This window comes from Gigantopelta aegis, chromosome 4, assembly GCF_016097555.1.
Source record: "Gigantopelta aegis isolate Gae_Host chromosome 4, Gae_host_genome, whole genome shotgun sequence".
Classification (NCBI taxonomy): domain Eukaryota; kingdom Metazoa; phylum Mollusca; class Gastropoda; order Neomphalida; family Peltospiridae; genus Gigantopelta; species Gigantopelta aegis.
The window spans coordinates 87,829,726-87,849,268 of record NC_054702.1 but is presented as its reverse complement, the minus strand read 5'-3'; the positions used below and the strand labels follow the sequence as shown (position 1 = coordinate 87,849,268).

The following is a 19,543-nucleotide window of genomic DNA, read 5'->3' as shown; positions in this document are numbered from 1 at the left end:
TCCTGAAATAGCAGTAGCATGTATTTATTTACAATGCTTGAATGACATCATGGACTGAACCTTTTTGTTGCTTCAAACTATTGTAGCATTCAGCGTGCTGTCACATCCACAACATAATTAAACTGACTGCACGCCATCATGTTTTTTTTAGATTAAAGAGAGAAAACCCTTCTGTATTTTTTCGGGGGGGGGGGGGGGGGGGGGGGGGGATAAAATTGTTTTTTTTATCCAATTTACATAACTTTACATTACAATTGTGGTTTCCATGTCAGACATACCAGGAAAGGAAAAAGCTTATTTTTCAAGTGTATTGTGTATTTATTTTAAGCAATGACTGCTTGTCATATTTTCTATACTTCACACATTCTTTTCAAAGAATCTTACCAATAAAAGTTTAGCATGTCTTCTTGATAACTTAACCTAGCAAAATTTGTTAATTATCACATTTTAAAAACAATAGGCTGAGTTTAGTTTGGCAGAATAATTTTGTGAAATGTTCAATATTTAATTGATTCATTCTGTGGGTTTCTGCAGTTTTTTAAATTTCATAGATAATTTGGCAAACTTTTTTTTATATGGTAAATTAATGGGGAAAAGGTACATTAGTATACATATTCATTAATGAAAAAGGTAATTGCTTATGAAATGACACTGTTAAATAACTTAGTTTCTTGTTTTTATTCAAGTATTGTTTGCTGTCCTACACCTTCATATACATTTTGGTTGTGTGGACAACTTGTTCATGGGTTCATCATGATAGAAATGTAAATATGAAACATGAAAAGGAAAACCCAGAGCCATCATAAACAGACTACAGTATACGGTAACACTTGAATAGCAGTAAATGACATCTTATATACATTTGCCATAGACATGATATCACATACCACAGACTTTTAAGGTGTGGAACACTCTTTGTCATGGAAGGTTATCCATTGGGCTCTAATTACAACCCCTGCAATTAAGAAAATGTCCAGGGCAAAAAAAAACATGACCTTGAAAAAAACTTGAATATAGCCGCAGAGAAAATTATTAATTCCACGGCATTGCCGATTGCCATGGGCAATTGCAGGGGTTGAATTACCAAGTTTCATCCTACTTTGTTAGAATTTGCTTTTAAGTAACTAAGGAAATATATTTTGATTCAGTTCATGCTGTAGCTTGTACATTATTGTGTATGTTTTGAATAGTACATACTTGTATTTGCATGTAACACAGCACCTTGCCAATAGTCAGTTGCTTTAATTCATTTGTTTTTATTGCAGTACTTCACTACTGTTGTCGGTGATATTTCACTCTCCTTAACAACCACTCTCATCTTGCCAATTTGATAACATACTAATTCAGATTGACTATATATATATATATATATATATATATATATATATATATATATATAATATTAAATCCTGTATAAAATCTCATTTGGTTAAATCCAATATTCCCTTCTTATTATAGTATATTTTTGTTGCTGCTTTTTATTTCTATGACAACAGATATAATTATTATTACAGGATTAGTAATGTTATTTAACATTGGTCTATATTTAGTTTAGGGACATGTGACATTGATGTTGCATTAATACTGCTTTCTTTGAAAACTGAACAATACATTGAAACAATAAAACTTGTAATGTAAGTGGATTAAAAATTATGCACTTGCACTTACATTTACATACTGCCTGTTGTGTCATCTGTTTAACTTGTGATTTGTTTTGATTGACAGGGTTGATGAGGGGAGCTCTTCAAAGTCTAAATGTTCATACTATTTGTATAACTTGTCATTCAAATTAAAACTGTGTTGTACTCGGAACTTGTCAGCTTGTCATTCTGATTAAAATGTGGTCATACTTGTAAGTTGTAACTGGTGACTTTGCAGCTGGGTTCACATTAGACCGAATATTTCTGTCTCTGTATTAAAGCTTTATTTTATGTTTTATATTTTTTTTTTATGATTTGTCTATTTTATGTTCAATAGCTATTATTGAACATAAGATATAATACAAGATAGACACATCATTAAAAAATAAATATAAAACAGAGACAGAAATATTCGGTCTAGGTTCACATACCGGGTAAGTCCTGAAAAGTTGTGGAATTTACATGTAGGTTTGAGTCATAGAAAGTTAGAAAACCCATCAGAACATATAATTGAATTCCATGCATTTTGGTTGATAACGAAGTGTAGGTTTTGTCAGTACATGTGGCATATAAACTTCATTTAATCACATGACCAGGCCCCATGCTTTTAAAACCGTATAATAGTCTCGAGTCTGTAAAGTTTGAGACAGCCTGCTACTTCAACTTTGAGTCTGAGATATAATATGACACAAGACATCATAATTAACAAAAAACTATTTATTATTATTATATTAAATAACAATAACATTTAATCATGTCCAGGTGTTATAAAATTTGTTTATCAACCCCATTTAATCACGTCCAGGTGTCATTAAATGTTTGTAAATAACAGAAGTCATTAAAATATTGACCAATCTCATTTCATTTTTATTGTGCTATTGGACATGCATGAACACTCTAGTATCCAAGTTGCATATCTATGGCCTGAGTGCTGGCAAAGCAATCCTTTGCATGCATACAAAAAGGGGATAGGTGGCTATTCAAAATGAAAGGATTTGTAATCAATAGGTTAACCAACCCACCATTCGTTTTGTATGTGAGTCATAAATAGTATAGGAGCATAAAACATCTAAAACCGTCTAGTGTACATACATGTAGTTTAAAAATAGGTAACAGGTGTGTGTGTGTGTGCATGTTTTCGTATACATTTATGGACATTATTTACATAGCTTAATGTATTAGAATCTATGACATCACAAAATGCATGTTCTAAGTAGTTTGCTCTAAACATGCATACCAATGCAATATATAGTGTGTCTTGTGTCTTCACAGAGCTCGAACTTAATGACGGCAATTACTGTCATTGACATATAAATTGTTGTAGGTCAGGAGCATCACCGATGGCACTTTTGTGCCATTGGTAAGGCTCCTCAATGATGACAAAATGTATACAGTATGCAGGGTCAAAATGGTCGTCTGTGGGGTGTTTCACTTATGGCAATTAAGAAAAAATTGCCGTGGGAGACAAATTCTTAAGTTCGAGCCTGGCTTTGTGTTTTTGTTTTTTGGTGCATGTCTGTCAATGTCTTTTGATGTGTTGTTTTATGTCCAGGTATATTTTATTTAGTTTGTATCCATGTGTAGCTCATTTTGATTCTTTATTTTATTTTCGTCTTGTACAGATACAAGTAGTTTGGGTTTCTACCAGAGAGTACGAAGGTTAAAATTACATACCCTAAAATCTTGGAAATTAATGGATACATTTTTATAATTATAAGATAGGTTATACTAAGACAAAGTTAGTTTGTTTTGTTTAATGATATGGCTAGGCACCACAAGAGCACATTGATTTATTAATAATCGGCTATTGGATGCCAAACATTTGGTAATTCGGACATATAGTCTTAGATAGAAAACCCGCTACATTTTTCCATCAGTAGTACCATCCCGCAGATAGGGTAGCACATACCACAGCCTTTGATATACCAGTTGCAGTGCACTGGCTTCAACGAGAAATACTGTCTAATTTCAAAAGATTTCAAATCTATATCCATCTAGTAGGGGCACTTATGATCTGTTTTGTTTTTATTGTGTAGCCTCAAATTATTTTATGGCAGAAAACCTATTAGTGTTGTCATTAGTCACAGGTGCTGCTGGGTAATTATTTAAATGACACAGACCACATCAAATCAGCATGACAACACACAGGGCAACTACTGCTCCCTGTTTCTTCCCCATTAAGCATGTGTAGACTTAGTATTACAACAGAAGGGCGAAATTTAGCTCAGTGGGTTGAGTGCTCGCATGAGGTGCTTGCATCACAGGTTCAAACCACCTCAGTGGATCCATTCAACCGATTGGGTTTTTTCTCATTCCAACCAGTGCACCACAACTGGTCAAATGCTGTAGTATGTGCTTTCCTGTCTGTGGGAAAGTGCATATAAAAGATCCTTTGCTGCATTAGGAAAAATGTAGCAGGTTTCCTCTGATGACTACGAGTCAGAATTACCAATAGCCGATGATTAATTAATCAATCAATGTGCTACAGTAGTATCGTTAAAACAAAAGAGCCTTTTATTACAAAATCAGTTGGTACATACAGTTATTATATAACATTTAGTGAAATATCTTAAAATATCAATGAAATAAAAGTGTTATCAGTTACTCAGTAATGATAACACATTTTAGAGTGAAAATTTCACTATTTCACTCTTAAAATGTGTTATCGTCACTGTAGAAAGTGTTATCTTCACTGAAAGAAAGCCAGAACTATTTTTCTGCTGGCATTTTAAAAATAAAGGTAAATTGCCAAAAGTTATATATTAAATAGAAAATTTCATGTTTTTTTGTCAAATATGATTTATATCTCATTGAGTGAAGTTTGCAATCTTAATACACTTGTCGCACAATCACGACTTGTGAGATATGATTGCAAATCATATTTGACAAAAAAACATGAAATATCTATCCTCTATATGTAATGTTTGCCATCTGTTGCATGGCTCTCTGTATCTGCCCCATTAATCACATGTAGTATGTAAATATATCAGTTAGTACATGTATAATATGTGCCGGGTGTTTGCTTCAACATATTAGCCTTTATAAAAAATATTGTTTGCTATGATCTGTAAAAATTAATCTTGACCACCACCCTTTTTTCACACATGACTCACTTTTATTCTGATATTTTTTTTCCCTTTCTTTTATTTCAATATGGTGTATTTATTGTAATAAAATAAAAATGTGGTTTTTTTGCTGACTGAATCACTGTAAAAATGGTGGATTCAGTTATAGAATGATTTTGCTTTTAATTTTTTTTAATTAATTTTTTAAAGAGAGCCAGATATAAAATTTTAAAATGAATGTAAATATATAACAAATAAAATTGAGTAAAGTACAAGAAAAAGTACATTGATATTTATTGTAATTAGAAGTAAATGTAGTAATTTATTTTCATAAAATTAAACAAAATGTATTTAAAGTATATTATAAGAAGAAACTTTTTTCTTTGTATAAAATGTATATTGTTACTTAATACTTGTACTTCAGTCTTCAATATGTTATTAATTCTGGTTTTTTTGGTTTTTTTACTTTTCAGTCTCTAAAAATGACAGACCGTGATTAATTAGCAATATTTCTGTAATCATGTGACGTCTTAATTTCAGATGTGGCACGTGAGAGAAGAAGCCTTGTTGTCACGTTTGTTTTTATTGTGTGTTTTTCTTTACAGCAAGAAAAGAAAAGGAATATTTTAACTCTTTTTTTTTCTGGTCCAGCAAGAAATAGAAAGAAATATTTGTTTAATAATATTACAGCACATTGTAAACTATATGGCTGTTCGGTATACGATGGTAATTAACGAGTTTGTGGCTAAAAAGCGAGAGGAGAAACTTGTTGTCACAACATGTACACAGGCTGCTCTTACTGATTACCAGCAAATGGTCTTTTATATACTTTCTTTTGATGTATTATTTGTTGCTAACTGTTATGAACCGTGGGTGTACCAAAGAGAATATATCCTATGACACATTGCAAATTAGGCAACCATTATACCACTGAGCTCGTGTTGGGAATCAGTTAGACCTTCAGCATCGATCATCAGTTATAATCGGTTGGCATCAACCAATCAACTGTTGATTACACATTTGGTTAGAATTATATGAATGTAAGAAGGTTTTGACTTATAAGGGTTTTTTAATTATACAGATCATGCACCTATTGGCATATTCACTGGGATAGATGATGATGATGATAACTAGTTTAACGTGCCCATATACCACTAGTGTTTCGAACACGCCCATCCCGAGCCCGACCTCCGATAAGATCGGTGGCCTGACTTGGGATGTGGGGGGGGGGGGGGGGTTAGTGTTGAAAGTGGGCAGAATTTTTAAAATAGCAATTAGTAAAAAGGTTAATAGAATAATAAAAAAAAAAAAAATAACAATAAAAAAAAATTACAAGCCAAAAATAAAAAGAATTGACTGCTCGGCCGAATATTTATATAATTTGGAGCATTTTAGAAGGACAGTCCAAAAATAAATAAGAGAAAGAAGAGAGGATCGGACTATTTAATAATATTTAAAAGAAAAGTAATTTCGACATAAAATTTTGAACGAAGGTCTAAATGTTTAAAGTCCAATCTATATGTCCACGTGAGTGGCCTCGTTAAGGCCGTTAGGGTGTGGAGGTTGGCCTACGGCGAACTGATGAGCGGAGAACCGGCAAAGGCGGGGATGAAGTGCTTCCATCTCTGGTCGGCGAGGATGGTTATAACACTCCGGTAGTCGTTGCCGAAAAGGGCCTTGACGATCCTGTGGATGGTGTGGCTATCCATCTCTCTAACTAGGACCGCTTGTCGGTAGACTCCTTCTCGGCGCTGAGTTAGTACCAACCCCGTCTTGCCGGCTGTAGACTTGATGGTGTGTAGCTCGTAAGCGCTTCCATCAGGCAGTTTTTTCAGCTCTGGTTCCACTAGTCCGCCCATCAGTGATGCCGGATCCGAGGTGTCCCCCTGCACGAACTTCAGGAAGCCGGACCTGATTTTCCCGATCTGAACTTTCCAGACGGCTTCCGAGTCGGAGGGGGACGGTGCCTGTGAAGGTGGAGGTCTTGCCTTGTCAGGCTGGTCGCTCGGCTGAGCGACGGCCTTCCTCTTCGCAACGGCTCCTGCCTGGACCGCCACCTTCCGAACTGGCAAGACTGGTGACAGTGGCCAGTTACGTGTAGGCGGTGGCGTAGAGGGAGATGGAGGTCCGTCTGCGGGCGTCTCGCACATCGGCGCGTTGAGAGCATCCCTCGGTGTTGACGGCGGGTCCGGATGAGCTGGTCCTTTCGTCTTGGGCCGAGCCGGGGGCGGCGACGCAGAAGGGACCGCCGCTGGCGGTTGAGCCGCCAGTTTTGTTCCCCCCTGAGCCGCTCCTGGTGCACGTTTCTTCTTCCTCCGTCCTCTTCCCTTCCTCTTCTGCGAGTCCGAGTCGCCGTAAACCAAAGTCACGGTTGCCCGTGACCCAGTGTACGCGACGCGAAACTCCAGCAGTGATCCAAAGCTTGCAATCAATCCCCCCAGGTAGGGTGGCAAGTCGAGAGCACAGGCGACAGCGTGCAGCTTCATCGAGAGTTAGCTTGGAAGTCACTGGGATAGACACAACACATCACTAATTAGATCTTTAATAACTATTTAGTGACTGTTTTCTTTGTGTAAACATAAAGACAACCATCAACTCGAGTATATTTACATCAGTTCCATCGTCTAAACCTGAAGAATAATTACAGTTAACATTTTCTGTTATGGAGTTTTATAATCGATCATCACATCGGTAGAGCCCAATTGATCAGTTTTTTTGTATTACAATTGATCATTGGAATATCACTACATTGAGCTACAGCCCGCCCCATTTACAACGAGTGGTTTACACTTTGGGTTGTTTCAGGATTGAACTATGGGGGGAGGCAGGAGGTATAGTATTTGTTATTGGATTTCAATTTTTTTATTCTTTTATATTTGGTTAGACCATTTCAATGAAATCCTATGTTTTAAAAAATAATTAACAAATTCTGGAACAGGCCATACATGGGGATGGGGAGTAGTTGGATAAACCTTGTTTTCTGATTCTTTGCCATGGATTCCCTACCCATAAAATAATATACTGTTCAAAATAAATAGGGGTTATTTTCTAAAATAACATTATATAATAGTTAATAGTAGTAATAGTGGCAGAGCAGAAACATTCATTATACCAGTCACATTGACAAAATATTTTCAAACTAGGTGAGTAAGGTATATCCGGATGTGATTCAGATATACAAATGAAGTTTTTCTTTTATGCACTATCAATAGGTAAAACCCCTGCGGTTTGCCAAGCATGTACAAATCCGATATGACATGCTCCTGATCAAATATCCAATAGCATTTGAAAGAGGGAGGTGGTGTCCCATTCCTTCTGGAGCAGATGTGATTTGATGATGTGCTTTACCAGTGTTCAGGGTGTAAAAAGTCTGGGCTCAGAGCTGTTCATAGTAATGTGTTGCTGCAGGTACACGGTGACCAGTCAACTACGGTGAACACAGGCATTGCCTTCCTGAAAAACAAAATGTTGCCTAGCCTGATGTGTGAAGGGTGCAATGATGTTGTCACAGTAGTATTGATCCTTGAGTCTCTCACAAACAATATGCAGTTGGGTTCTAGCAGTCCTGGTGATGCCAGTGTACATGATAACTGACCCACTTCCAAATGAACATTTACATTGGCATACCATCCAGGGGTGCAGAAAGTACTCACCTGCTGGCCAAATGCGAGTAAACATTCTGACGGACGAGTTAAAAAATGCAACAACCAGTCTGACGGGTGATCTGGTTTTTTCTGACTGACTCTAATTTTCCATCGAATCCACAACAGCGCATCAACCATGCCAGAATTTAAAACCATTCAAACAAACTGAAATGGCTTGGTTATGTTCAAATTATGTTGCCGGTTTTGAATAGATTATTCTGTTAAATACTTGAGGGATGTCACTTGAATTTTATAAATCTATATGTAAGAAATGATTTGTCAATCAAGTTCTGGTGGACTAGTACATATTCTGACGGGCTAGTCAATTTTAGTTTGTACTAGTTCAGTCGGCTAGTGAAATATTTTCTGATGCACGAGTTAAAAAATGCAACAACCAGTCTGACGGGTGATCTGTGTTTTTTTCTGACTGACTCTAATTTTCCATCGAATCCACAACAGCGCATCAACCATGCCAGAATTTAAAACCATTCAAACAAACTGTTCAGAATGATGACGAAATATGTAATACATGTACAGTATTGATGTGCAGCCCCCCCCCCCCCCCCCGCCCCGCTGTTGTCAAACGTGTGATAGTTAGTTTGTTGTTTTGTTTTCCAGTCACAAACAGGAAGGATTAGGAGCTTTACCATAGATTATGCCCTTATTTTGAGATTGTTTAAAAAAAAACAATTATTCATATTTGAAATAAAATATCCCCTACTTATTTTGAACAGTGTATACTACTTGAGTCTTTTCTTGAATAGTCCTGAGCTGAATTCCAGACATACATGCATGATGACCTAATATCAAGTATAGTTAAATTACGCAGTACATTAATCTACATCATAAATTAGGTGACCTCTAAATCTTTGTTATTGCTTTACATTGTATTTATAATCGTTATGGTAAGAAATAAATCTGAAGTTGGCATGTTCATGGTAGCAGTGTGGCCAGTAATTCCAATGGAATGGGTCTACAGAATGTAGCCCAGTTTAACCCAGATACAGTGTGTTAGCTTCTTTCATTACTAGTATTAACCAATGTTATTTTGTACTGTCGTCAAACATATGGGGTGTCATAAAACACTAATTGATTAATTAATTCATTTATTGTTGTTTAGCAGTGCTGAATCAGCCACTACTTCTTACCAACACTATAAAGTATTTGGAATAGAGTTGTCCGACTACTGACTTATTTCACTTCAGGTCTCAGTGTTTCTGCCAGAAACAAATGGTTGGGTATAGCGCTATGGAATTTAATGCAACTACAGTCAACAGGGTGAAAGAAAATGGATTAAGTTTAAGGTTAGAGTTAAGAAACTCATACAGTAATGATAAGAGTAATTAATGTTGTCAAAAGCTTACTTAAACAAATTAAATCTCCAAATTTTTAAAGAACTTCTTAAATGAAAGCTGAAGTCTGCAGGACCCCATATAAAATTAATTAATGGCCTTACAAACTATATTTAGGTAAAATGAAATATAAATAGTAATTCAAAAAATCTTACAAAGTAATAAACAGAAAACTTCTTTTTGTACAATAGTATCGCGTGACATCAGGTTAAAAGAAGCCTTATAGAATGTGTACATGTGTGCATGTATTATAGGGAATACATATCAGGGATTATGTATAATTCTGAAAATTTCAGTTACTGTATTAAACATTATAACTGAAATATTTTCATCTATAATTGTAGATAAAAACCCCAAAATATCTAATTACAGTAAACTCTTTCTATCTCAAACTCTGATTTTTCAAACGTCACACTATTTCGAAGGAAGTGGGTCCAAACATTTCTCTGTGTAGTAAACAAGTAAACGTTTGATTGTTTATCTCAAACTTTGTCATAAAAATACACACAAATGCATGGCCACAAATAACATAGATACTCTATATGTTTTATATTAAGTTGAAACATATTTTTTCAATAAAATATTTGTTTTGCAAATTCAGTCAATTTAAGAAACAATAGTCTTGTTTAATTTTAATATTTTTCGTCCTTGATCATTAGATACTAATTGTCTCACATTATTTGCAATGCATTAATTTTTTTAAATTATTATTGTTACCGGTATTTCATACAGTAATTAGTTATTATTACATATCTATTCATCTTACTATAGTGATAAAGACATTTTGAAACCGTGTGATAAATTTATTTTGTATCACACATGTGCAATCTGGACCGGAACTTTTAAATGGAGAATTCCCTTTTTCAATTTACATCAGTTAGCGCCTTTTATTTACTGATGTCATATATGATTCATAAATTACATCACATCATATTTGAAACATTACACAAGGCTGCCTCAACAAGGGGAGCTAACCTATTTTCGGTCATCTCCTATGATTCTTAATGTTAAGCAAATTCATGAAAGGAGTTTTGATCATAGATTTAACTAAGTGTTGTTATGACGTTAAATTAAAAAACATTTTTGTAAAACATAAAAGATGGTATGTAATAAATACAGTATTTCACATATGTTATTTCCACTTCCTATTTATTGCACTTGTTTATTTTGTAAAAGAACATACTACTCGACCGCTACACAGTCTCGTTGTATATATTCTTGCACAAAATAAACTTGTGCAATAAATAGGAAGCGAAAAACAACGTATGTGAGGTACTGTATATTTATAAATGGTATTGCCATTAGTATTACTAATTTAATCTGCTTGTAAGTGATGGCTTTCAAAATGGTGGCTCTTGTTAATAATCTCTTTTATAATTACAACTATCAAAAATACAATTAATTACATCAATCAGCATATGAAACATAACACACAGAAAGAAACATAACGATAATGTTTGGGTTATATGCATGTAGAGAAATTTAACTGTCCATTGATTAAACTTGGGGCAGGACATAGTCCAGTTGTAAAGTGCTTTCTTGATGTGTGTTTGGTCAAGGATCGATCTCTGTTGGTGGGACCATTGGGCTATTTCTCGTTCCAGACAGTGCACCACAACTGGTATATCAGTGGCTGTGGTATGTGCTATCCTGTCTGTGGGATGGTGCATATAAAAGATCCCTTGCTACTAATGAAAAATGTAGCAGGTTTCCTCTCTAAGACTATGTCAAAATCACCAAATGTTTGACATCTAATAGCCGATGATTAATAAATCAATGTGCTCTAGTAGTATTGTTAAACAAAACAAGCTTTCTTTTTGGGGGATTAAACTTGTTGATGTATTGGTATATTATTTTGATTAGTGCTTTGGCCTGTGGTTCTGTGTGATTTAGAAAAAACCAGAACTGTTTTTCTGATGAATATCGAGTAATAACCTAACATGCAGTTTGATTGTAGTAAATTTTCTCCATATCACTTGTGACACATTTTCCAGCTGGCCTCAGACCACAATTAATTTCGCTATATGTTTCTATATAGCCTTAGTGGCTATAACATTTTTATTAATATCAGCAGGCCCGTGAAGTTTTGTATGTACCTTTGCCTGCACGGGGGACACATACCCTGAAAAGGACAACCGCTGTTGTTCCAGCTCTTTCTCCCAGCATATTGGTTTAAACAGACACACCCTCTAAACCAGGCCGGAGTACACCCATTTTACACAAAAAGCACTACTTTTGCATGGGCCGGAATTGCCACAAACAAGTCTTCAATGTCAACAAGTTGCACATGTTTACAAACTACATGCTATCCCCTGTCACTTCAGTCAAACAGTTGCCACTTCATAGCTGTCTGCCATGAAATAATCACAGTCAAACAGCAGACTACTTGCGCGGTGAAACTTCCGGATTTTGGACAACCAAATGGGAAGATAACTGTAATCTGAGGCCTATCAGTCCATTTTCCCCCCTAAAAACTGGCCCACACTAATGCATTCCAATGATATACATATTAAAGCAATGCTCAGTAAGTATCGGTATGTCACCTTTAAACAGAGTATGTAGAGGCTGTGTTAAAGCACCTACCACAGTGCCTTGCCATGGCCAATTTTAGCAATGGAAACTTGAGGGACACCAACTTCAAAATGTAATAACTTTATCAAATTTTTGAATTTCTTCATACAATGAGCAGCTATTTTTTCTTCTATATATGTTCTATCTGCACAGTGTTGTCTTGGAAAGATTTTGAAATATTTAAAGGACAAAAAATCACTCATTAGATTTTACTTCATTTTTAATGAAATATTAAACTTAAATTTAAATTTTTGAAAAACTAAAAAATCTAAAACTGTAAAATTTTGCATTTTAGATATGATAAGTGGAGGCTTAGTAAAGATATGGTGACTGAATTCATGATACTTTATTAGAAATGTGTCAGAGGGATGGTGAAAGTCACAAAATTGGGGCCATTTGCAACAAATGTTTACACACTAATTTCAGGGAAAATTAGACATGATAGGCCTCATATTCAATTTTGACCTGCTGTATTTACTTAATCTACTTCATTTACTGTATTAGACATGTAGCCACTTTGTAAAAGGCAAAACAGTCCATATAAATGCATATTAATATGAATATGCCCTACAGATATTACTTAGGTATACACCATAATATGTTTTTTGTTGACGACAACTTTGAAAATGAAGATTTTGTCACAAAATGCTGATATAAATCCTACCAAGAGGTACTTGCACCATATTTTTCAGTTTCCAGTGATAACTGTTAACAAGTGTAGTCATGTGCCAGTGTCTGGGATACCTCAGTGTAGTATTTCTTGATTGGAAGGATGTTTGTAGTAATGACCACTGAATATGCATTATGGATTATTCTGCCATATGTATTACAAGCCAAATGTTAACCTTTTTGGCACATTTTCTGCAATAAACTTGACAAGTATACCAGCATCTGATTACTGAACACAATAAATACATTCAGACAGCATAGAATATTAGCCTATTAGATGTTCTAAGGATAAAAGACCATTTTTGAAAAATGACTGAAGTGTGTAATTTACATAAATGTAGGTGAAATGTATTATTAGAGTACTTAATCTTGTTAAAAACTGTATACTATTTATTTAAAGTGTTTAATTACATTTAGTAGTGATATATTCATTATATTTAGATCTTCTGTCCAATTGCAATAATTGAGAAACTCATTAAAATTCAATATGTAAAAAAAATTAAAATCTCAATATTGACTAACAAAATCCAACTTTTGCTCTTTTTTACCAAATTATTAGCTCAAAACTGTTAAAAAAATATTGCAACAACCTGTAGTAACATCAGAGGTCATTTTATGCTATTTTGGAGGATACTGAAATTTAAAAGTTGAAAATTTTAATTTTAATTTTTAATAAATTCAAAAAAAAAGTTTTTTAATTTAATAAAATATTTAGAAAATAAATAAATTAGTTTTCATATTCCTTGTGGTATGCACAATCAGTCTGTGTAATTTCACCTCTCTGGTTATAATACTTTCATCAGAATCAAGCATTTAACCGGTGTAATGTGTGAACTATATCAGGCCTCAGACCACAATTAATTTCGCTATATGTTTCTATATAGCCTTAGTGGCTATAACATTTTTATTAATATCAGCAGGCCCGTGAAGTTTTGTATGTACCTTTGCCTGCACGGGGGACACATACCCTGAAAAGGACAACCCCTGTTGTCCAGCTCTTTCTCCCAGCATATTGGTTTAAACAGACACACCCTCTAAACCAGGCCGGAGTACACCCATTTTACACAAAAAGCACTACTTTTGCATGGGCCGGAATTGCCACAAACAAGTCTTCAGTGTCAACAAGTTACACATGTTTACAAACTACATGCTATCCCCTGTCACTTCAGTCAAACAGTTGCCACTTCATAGCTGTCTGCCATGAAATAATCACAGTCAAACAGCAGACTACTTGCGCGGTGAAACTTCCGGATTTTGGACAACCAAATGGGAAGATAACTGTAATCTGAGGCCAGCTCCTGGTAAAAGGGTAACCGTATGCTACATTCATAGTTGAGACAAGAATAGTAAGAGATGTCTGGTGGTGGTCTACCTACCAAACAGCAATAGTATTTAGTCAGTGGTAAAATGTTTGCATTAAGGCACAGTGTGATGGGATCAGTCTGTGAACAGTCTTATAGTAACGTGGACAGTCTTGTAAGGTTGTGCCACAGGGCATTATGGAATCAACACCAAATTAACACAAGAACTGCTCACAGAGTTGGTGTGCTCCAGTGTTTCTGTTCTAAATATTGTACCTGGTTTTTTTAGATTGTCAACTGATGTCCACAGAGTGGTGTATGTGGTCGAGGAGTTTGATCCGCTGCTGGACTCGTCTAACATGGATATCACAGACTGGAGTATGATAGCGAACAAAATATATGTAAGAATGCACCTTGACAGAAATTATTTCAATGCTTGATTGGGGGTGGCAATGTTCGACAAATGTTTGAGAAAGTCACTAGCCTTCACAGAAGCTTTGACTAGTGCCCTATGTATTAGAGTAATTCAGCTGATAATTTTCACTCGCTCGGACTTAAAATTCACTAACCGGGACGGAGGGCTAGAATCCTGGGGTGGGCTTGGATTCAGTAATTACCACTCCAAAAATAAAATGAGAGAGACTTTTAATCGGTCTAAAACTGGGGACAACATCCACTGGTATTGAATTCATCAAGGCTAGATCTGGGCAGGTAAAAAAAAGTAGCTAAATTATCTATCAATCATTACAAGAAACTATTTCACTAGATTAAAATAAAATTTGCCAATTGTTTGTAAAATTTTCTAGTGCCAGAGCTAGCCCTGTTTCATGGTGTTCAGATTTGACTGACCATGAAATGGAAAACCCCAGTGATGGACTAATAAAACACATATATATTTTTACATGATTTTGCTTTTATCAGTACAGTAACAGATTGTACAATTTATTTATAACAAAAAGAGGGAAAAAAGTCATTTTTAAAAACATTGAAACTTTGATAGTGATTTCCTAGAAATTTGGCACGGCATGGTAGCCTAAACACTTTTGGGGCATTTTCACCATTTTCGGGGCACTTTTTTTTCATTAAAAATACACAAAAATTAATTGAAATAAACATTAATGTAATTTATGTGCTTGCTTTAATAAATGAATGGCAAAAGATGTAAAAGGAATATTTTATTAAATAATAATACCTTTTTGGGTGTTTTATAGAGGCAGTTTTAGAATTAATTAGTGAACAAGACTTCGTTTAATTTCAGGGTAGCATGGTGCTGATTAAGGCAAGATGGTGCTAGACTATTGAGGCATGGTGCTGCACCATGCTAAAACAAGCTAGGGAAAACACTATTTGATGTTAATTCCAAAAAAACAGTGGTTATACATTTTGTATGTTTACCAGCAGTATGTATTTCAGAGCAGTTACGACCAGTATGATGGTTTTGTTGTACTGCACGGAACGGACACGATGGCTTATACAGCATCTGCATTGTCATTCATGTGTGAAAATCTTGGCAAACCCGTCATCTTTACGGGCTCACAGGTGAGATACATGAAAACAAATGCATTTTCAAACAAATAAAACCAGGGCTCATGAGAGCAGGGTTCTTACATGTCCTGGAAATCCTGGAATGTCCCGGAATTTTGTAATTTTAAAATCCAGGACTGGAATGTCCTGGAAAAAGCATTAAATTTTATTGTGTCCTGGAAATTTAGGCAAAACATTTTGTGGTTTATTTTTTTCACATCTTTAATTTTGTTGTCTTCATAACCTGTCCAAATTCAGACAACAATTTGTTGTAAAAACATTCATTCATTGAACATTTCATGTCCTGGAAATTTTGTTTAAAATGTCCTGGAAAAATCCAGGAAATGTCCATGAATTTTATGTTTTTTTCAAGTGTAAGAACCCTGATTGACAGTGGTTAGTACTTGATTCATATTAACAGGCATTTGTAAGAATCTACTATCAGAGTTAACATTGATCCCCAATAATTATCAGCAGTTTGGCAAATCTGATCAGAAAATCTGCATCCAAATTCAAGTTTCAGTTAGGCAAACAACATAAATGGTTGTACATCTACAAACAATAGCAAATATTTTATTAGCTTTTTGGTGAAATAATTAAATAAATTTGCAAAATTGAACTTTAATTCACATTTGGCCAACGACAGCTTAAACTCCTGTTGTCCTACTACATGTACTTTTAACCACTAGTTAGTGTCTAAGAGGTAGATCAGTCATAAAAACCATGTGAATGCATATTCTTTTTCTTTTTTAAAATTTTTTTATTTGTTTTACAGATTCCAATTTTTGAGGCACGGAGTGATGGCCGAGATAACTTTATATCTTCACTTATTGTAGCAGGAAATCATTGCATTCCAGAGGTTAGTCTCCATGCTGTGAATATTGGATTAAAATATTGTTTAGTTTTGCAGTGTTGTTTTTGGGTTTTTTTTTGGGTGGGTGGGTTAAAAAAAAAAAAAAAGAGATTAGCAATTTACATGAAAACATTATATTATTGTTAGGTATGTTGGTGGTCGCAGAATCATCCTTGAAACTAAAAACTCAGTATAGGCCCTTTAAGAAGTCAAGGAATATGAACTGTTTGATTAAATAGAAAGTGAGAAGACATCAGTGTGATGTTCATAATATATGAACATTTTTAGTAGAAAGAATGAGAAGAAATCAGTGTAATGTTCATGTTATATGGTATGAAGTGTTTGATTACAACCCATGCAATTACTAAAATTACCACAGCAAAAAAACATTACTGTTGAAAAATAAGTGTCCACTGCAATTTGACTGTTAACATGTTTGCAACTCTGGATTGTAAGTAAATTTGAATGATGAGTTTGTTATTTATTTTGTTTGGCAATATGCTGTAAGATTAATTTATACCAGTGGCAGTATTCATTGACTGAAAGTGACGTTACAGTCAACACACGGATGACATGTGCACGTTCAAGAACAGTAGGGTTGTAAGGGGATGACAATTTATCATATACATTGTAGTCAGTCTGCAGTGACTTGCCAGTTTAATTATAACTTTTTTATTTTACTGTTGAGTTTTTAATTCTTTCATTATTCAGGTGTTGATTTGCTTTGACCGAAAAATATTTCGAGGAAATCGTTGCATCAAGAAAGATTCATCCAGATTGTCTGCATTTGATTCTCCAAATATGCAGCCACTAGTCACCTTAGCAATTAATATAATGGGTATTACTTGAATTCAGTTAGATGATTTATTATTACAGTAACCTAGTGAGGTGGGTGGCTGCTTATTAACCCCACAAACAAGTTTGACTACACATATGTATATACTATAAAATGCCTTATTTTTGAGGGATCAAAATTTTAGCAATTTAATGAAAGTAAGTCAGTTCTAAAGCATTTATTTTCACGAATCCCCCATCCCTCCCCCTTATAAAAAAGTGAAGTACTGATGTCAATAATTTTGACATTTAATATTTACAAAATCCAATAAGCATATACAAAGTGCTTCTTACCCCATGCACGTTTTCGTGATCCTGAAACTTGTTGAAAAAAACGAACCCAAAAACAAAACAAAATTTTAAGGCACTGTTCTAGCTCAAGTTTGATTTAAACAATATTTATTGCTGTCGACCCTTTTAGAACAGTGTGAAATTGGTTAACAGGCACAGCCTTTAGTGTGAAGATGTAATATGTATGTACTAACAGTCTAGTATTGGCTGTACACACCCAGGCGGGGCTTTCTTCATTTCCACAATTTTAACATACTGAGATAATTGCATTGTTACGTCCCATCGTTTAAAGTCATGTTTTGCTTTCATCACCAGTTTTTATGAAAGAAAACAGTATGAAATGTTTTAGTGTTAGTATTGTTTATTATATGTGATACTGATACATTGTTTTCTTGAACGACACTACATTCAGATTTTTTTGATTTTTTTATTTTTTTATTTTTTTTATATAAATGTTGGCATTTATTTTCTTGTGGATTTTATTTTCACACATTTTATTTGCACGCAATAACAAAAAAGTCTACACTAAATAAAGTATTCTGCAGTACTTAAAATAATTATTTTAACCCACTGTTCTGGACAGACAGTTTAGATAGCTGAGGTACATGCCCAGGGCAACATGCTTGAACCATAATTGTATATAAGCATGAAAAAATAAGAATAAACAAATATACATTATGCGATTTGTAATTGTTAAACATTGATAAATACATGAAAAATGTTCTCTGTTTTAATTCATTTTCTTATTTGTTTTTGGGTTTTCTTAGTTGACTGGCCAAGTGTTTTCCGTTCTTGGGAAGCTAGCAAGTTCCAGGTGCACACTACTATGTGTCCTAATGTGGCCTTGTTAAGAATATTTCCTGGAATTACAACACAGACAGTATGTATTTAAATGTTATCTGTTCTTGTGATAACTGATGCTTCTATATTGTAGTAACATGTTTGGGTAACCAGGGATGAAACACCTCTGAATGTATCTGGAATACCAATTTTATTACCGTACATATATGAAAACTGTTTTTGTGTTTTGGTAACTCAGAATTTACTTTTCAAAACACTAAAAAGTATTCTGAATTTTTAAGCCAAGTTAATTTTTATTCCTGCTCACTTAACATTTTGTTCCTTTTCTGTTTACCTGGGCAATCACGGGACAAACAAAAAAGTTTTAAAAGTTTTTAAAGGGTACCCTGTTTAAAGAATTTCTGTTCTATACTGATATTTAAAATAGGACTGTGGAAAATGTCCAGTTTTGAATTATTTTCTTTTGAGAGGTTTCACTGCTAACAAATCAACACATTTTGTATTCTTTTTACAATTATTTGGAAACTAAATCCTGCTGTAAGGTATGTAATAAACATAACACAACATAGAATGTTTTCTTTTTTTTTGTAATCCATATGTGGTTTTTTTACTGGAAACCTTCTGTCTATTAGGTATAAAACAACAACCAGAAAAATGAGAATGTGGTTTTGTCTGATTGTTTTTATGTATATTGATAGTGTCTTTCTTGTACATTTTCCTGTAGTTACTCATATATCTAAATGCAGGCCCTAATGAAATGTAAAAATAAGAGAAGTGACTTTTCCTTTCCCAGAACTATTTCTCGTTCCAGCCAGTGCACTACGACTGGTATATCAAAGGCCGTGGTATGTGCTATCCTGTCGGTGCGATAGTGCATATAAAAGATCCCTTGCTGCTAATCAAAAAGAGTAGCCCATGAAGTGGCAACAGCAGGTTTCCTCTCAATATCTGTGTGGTCCTTAACCATATGTCCGACGGCATATGACCGTAAATAAAAT

The 19,543-nt window shown here is 34.6% G+C and overlaps 1 protein-coding gene across 1 annotated transcript in view; it reads left to right on the top strand.

Moving 5' to 3' along the window:
• Nucleotides 1-19,543, top strand: part of LOC121371331 (L-asparaginase-like) — a 59,166-nt gene that overhangs the window by 14,129 nt on the left and 25,494 nt on the right. The window contains exons 4-8 of the mRNA XM_041497140.1: nucleotides 14,532-14,643; nucleotides 15,656-15,781; nucleotides 16,542-16,625; nucleotides 17,331-17,457; nucleotides 18,512-18,624. Of these exons, the coding sequence (XP_041353074.1) occupies nucleotides 14,532-14,643; nucleotides 15,656-15,781; nucleotides 16,542-16,625; nucleotides 17,331-17,457; nucleotides 18,512-18,624 (562 nt within the window). The remainder of the gene's footprint in view (nucleotides 1-14,531; nucleotides 14,644-15,655; nucleotides 15,782-16,541; nucleotides 16,626-17,330; nucleotides 17,458-18,511; nucleotides 18,625-19,543) is intronic.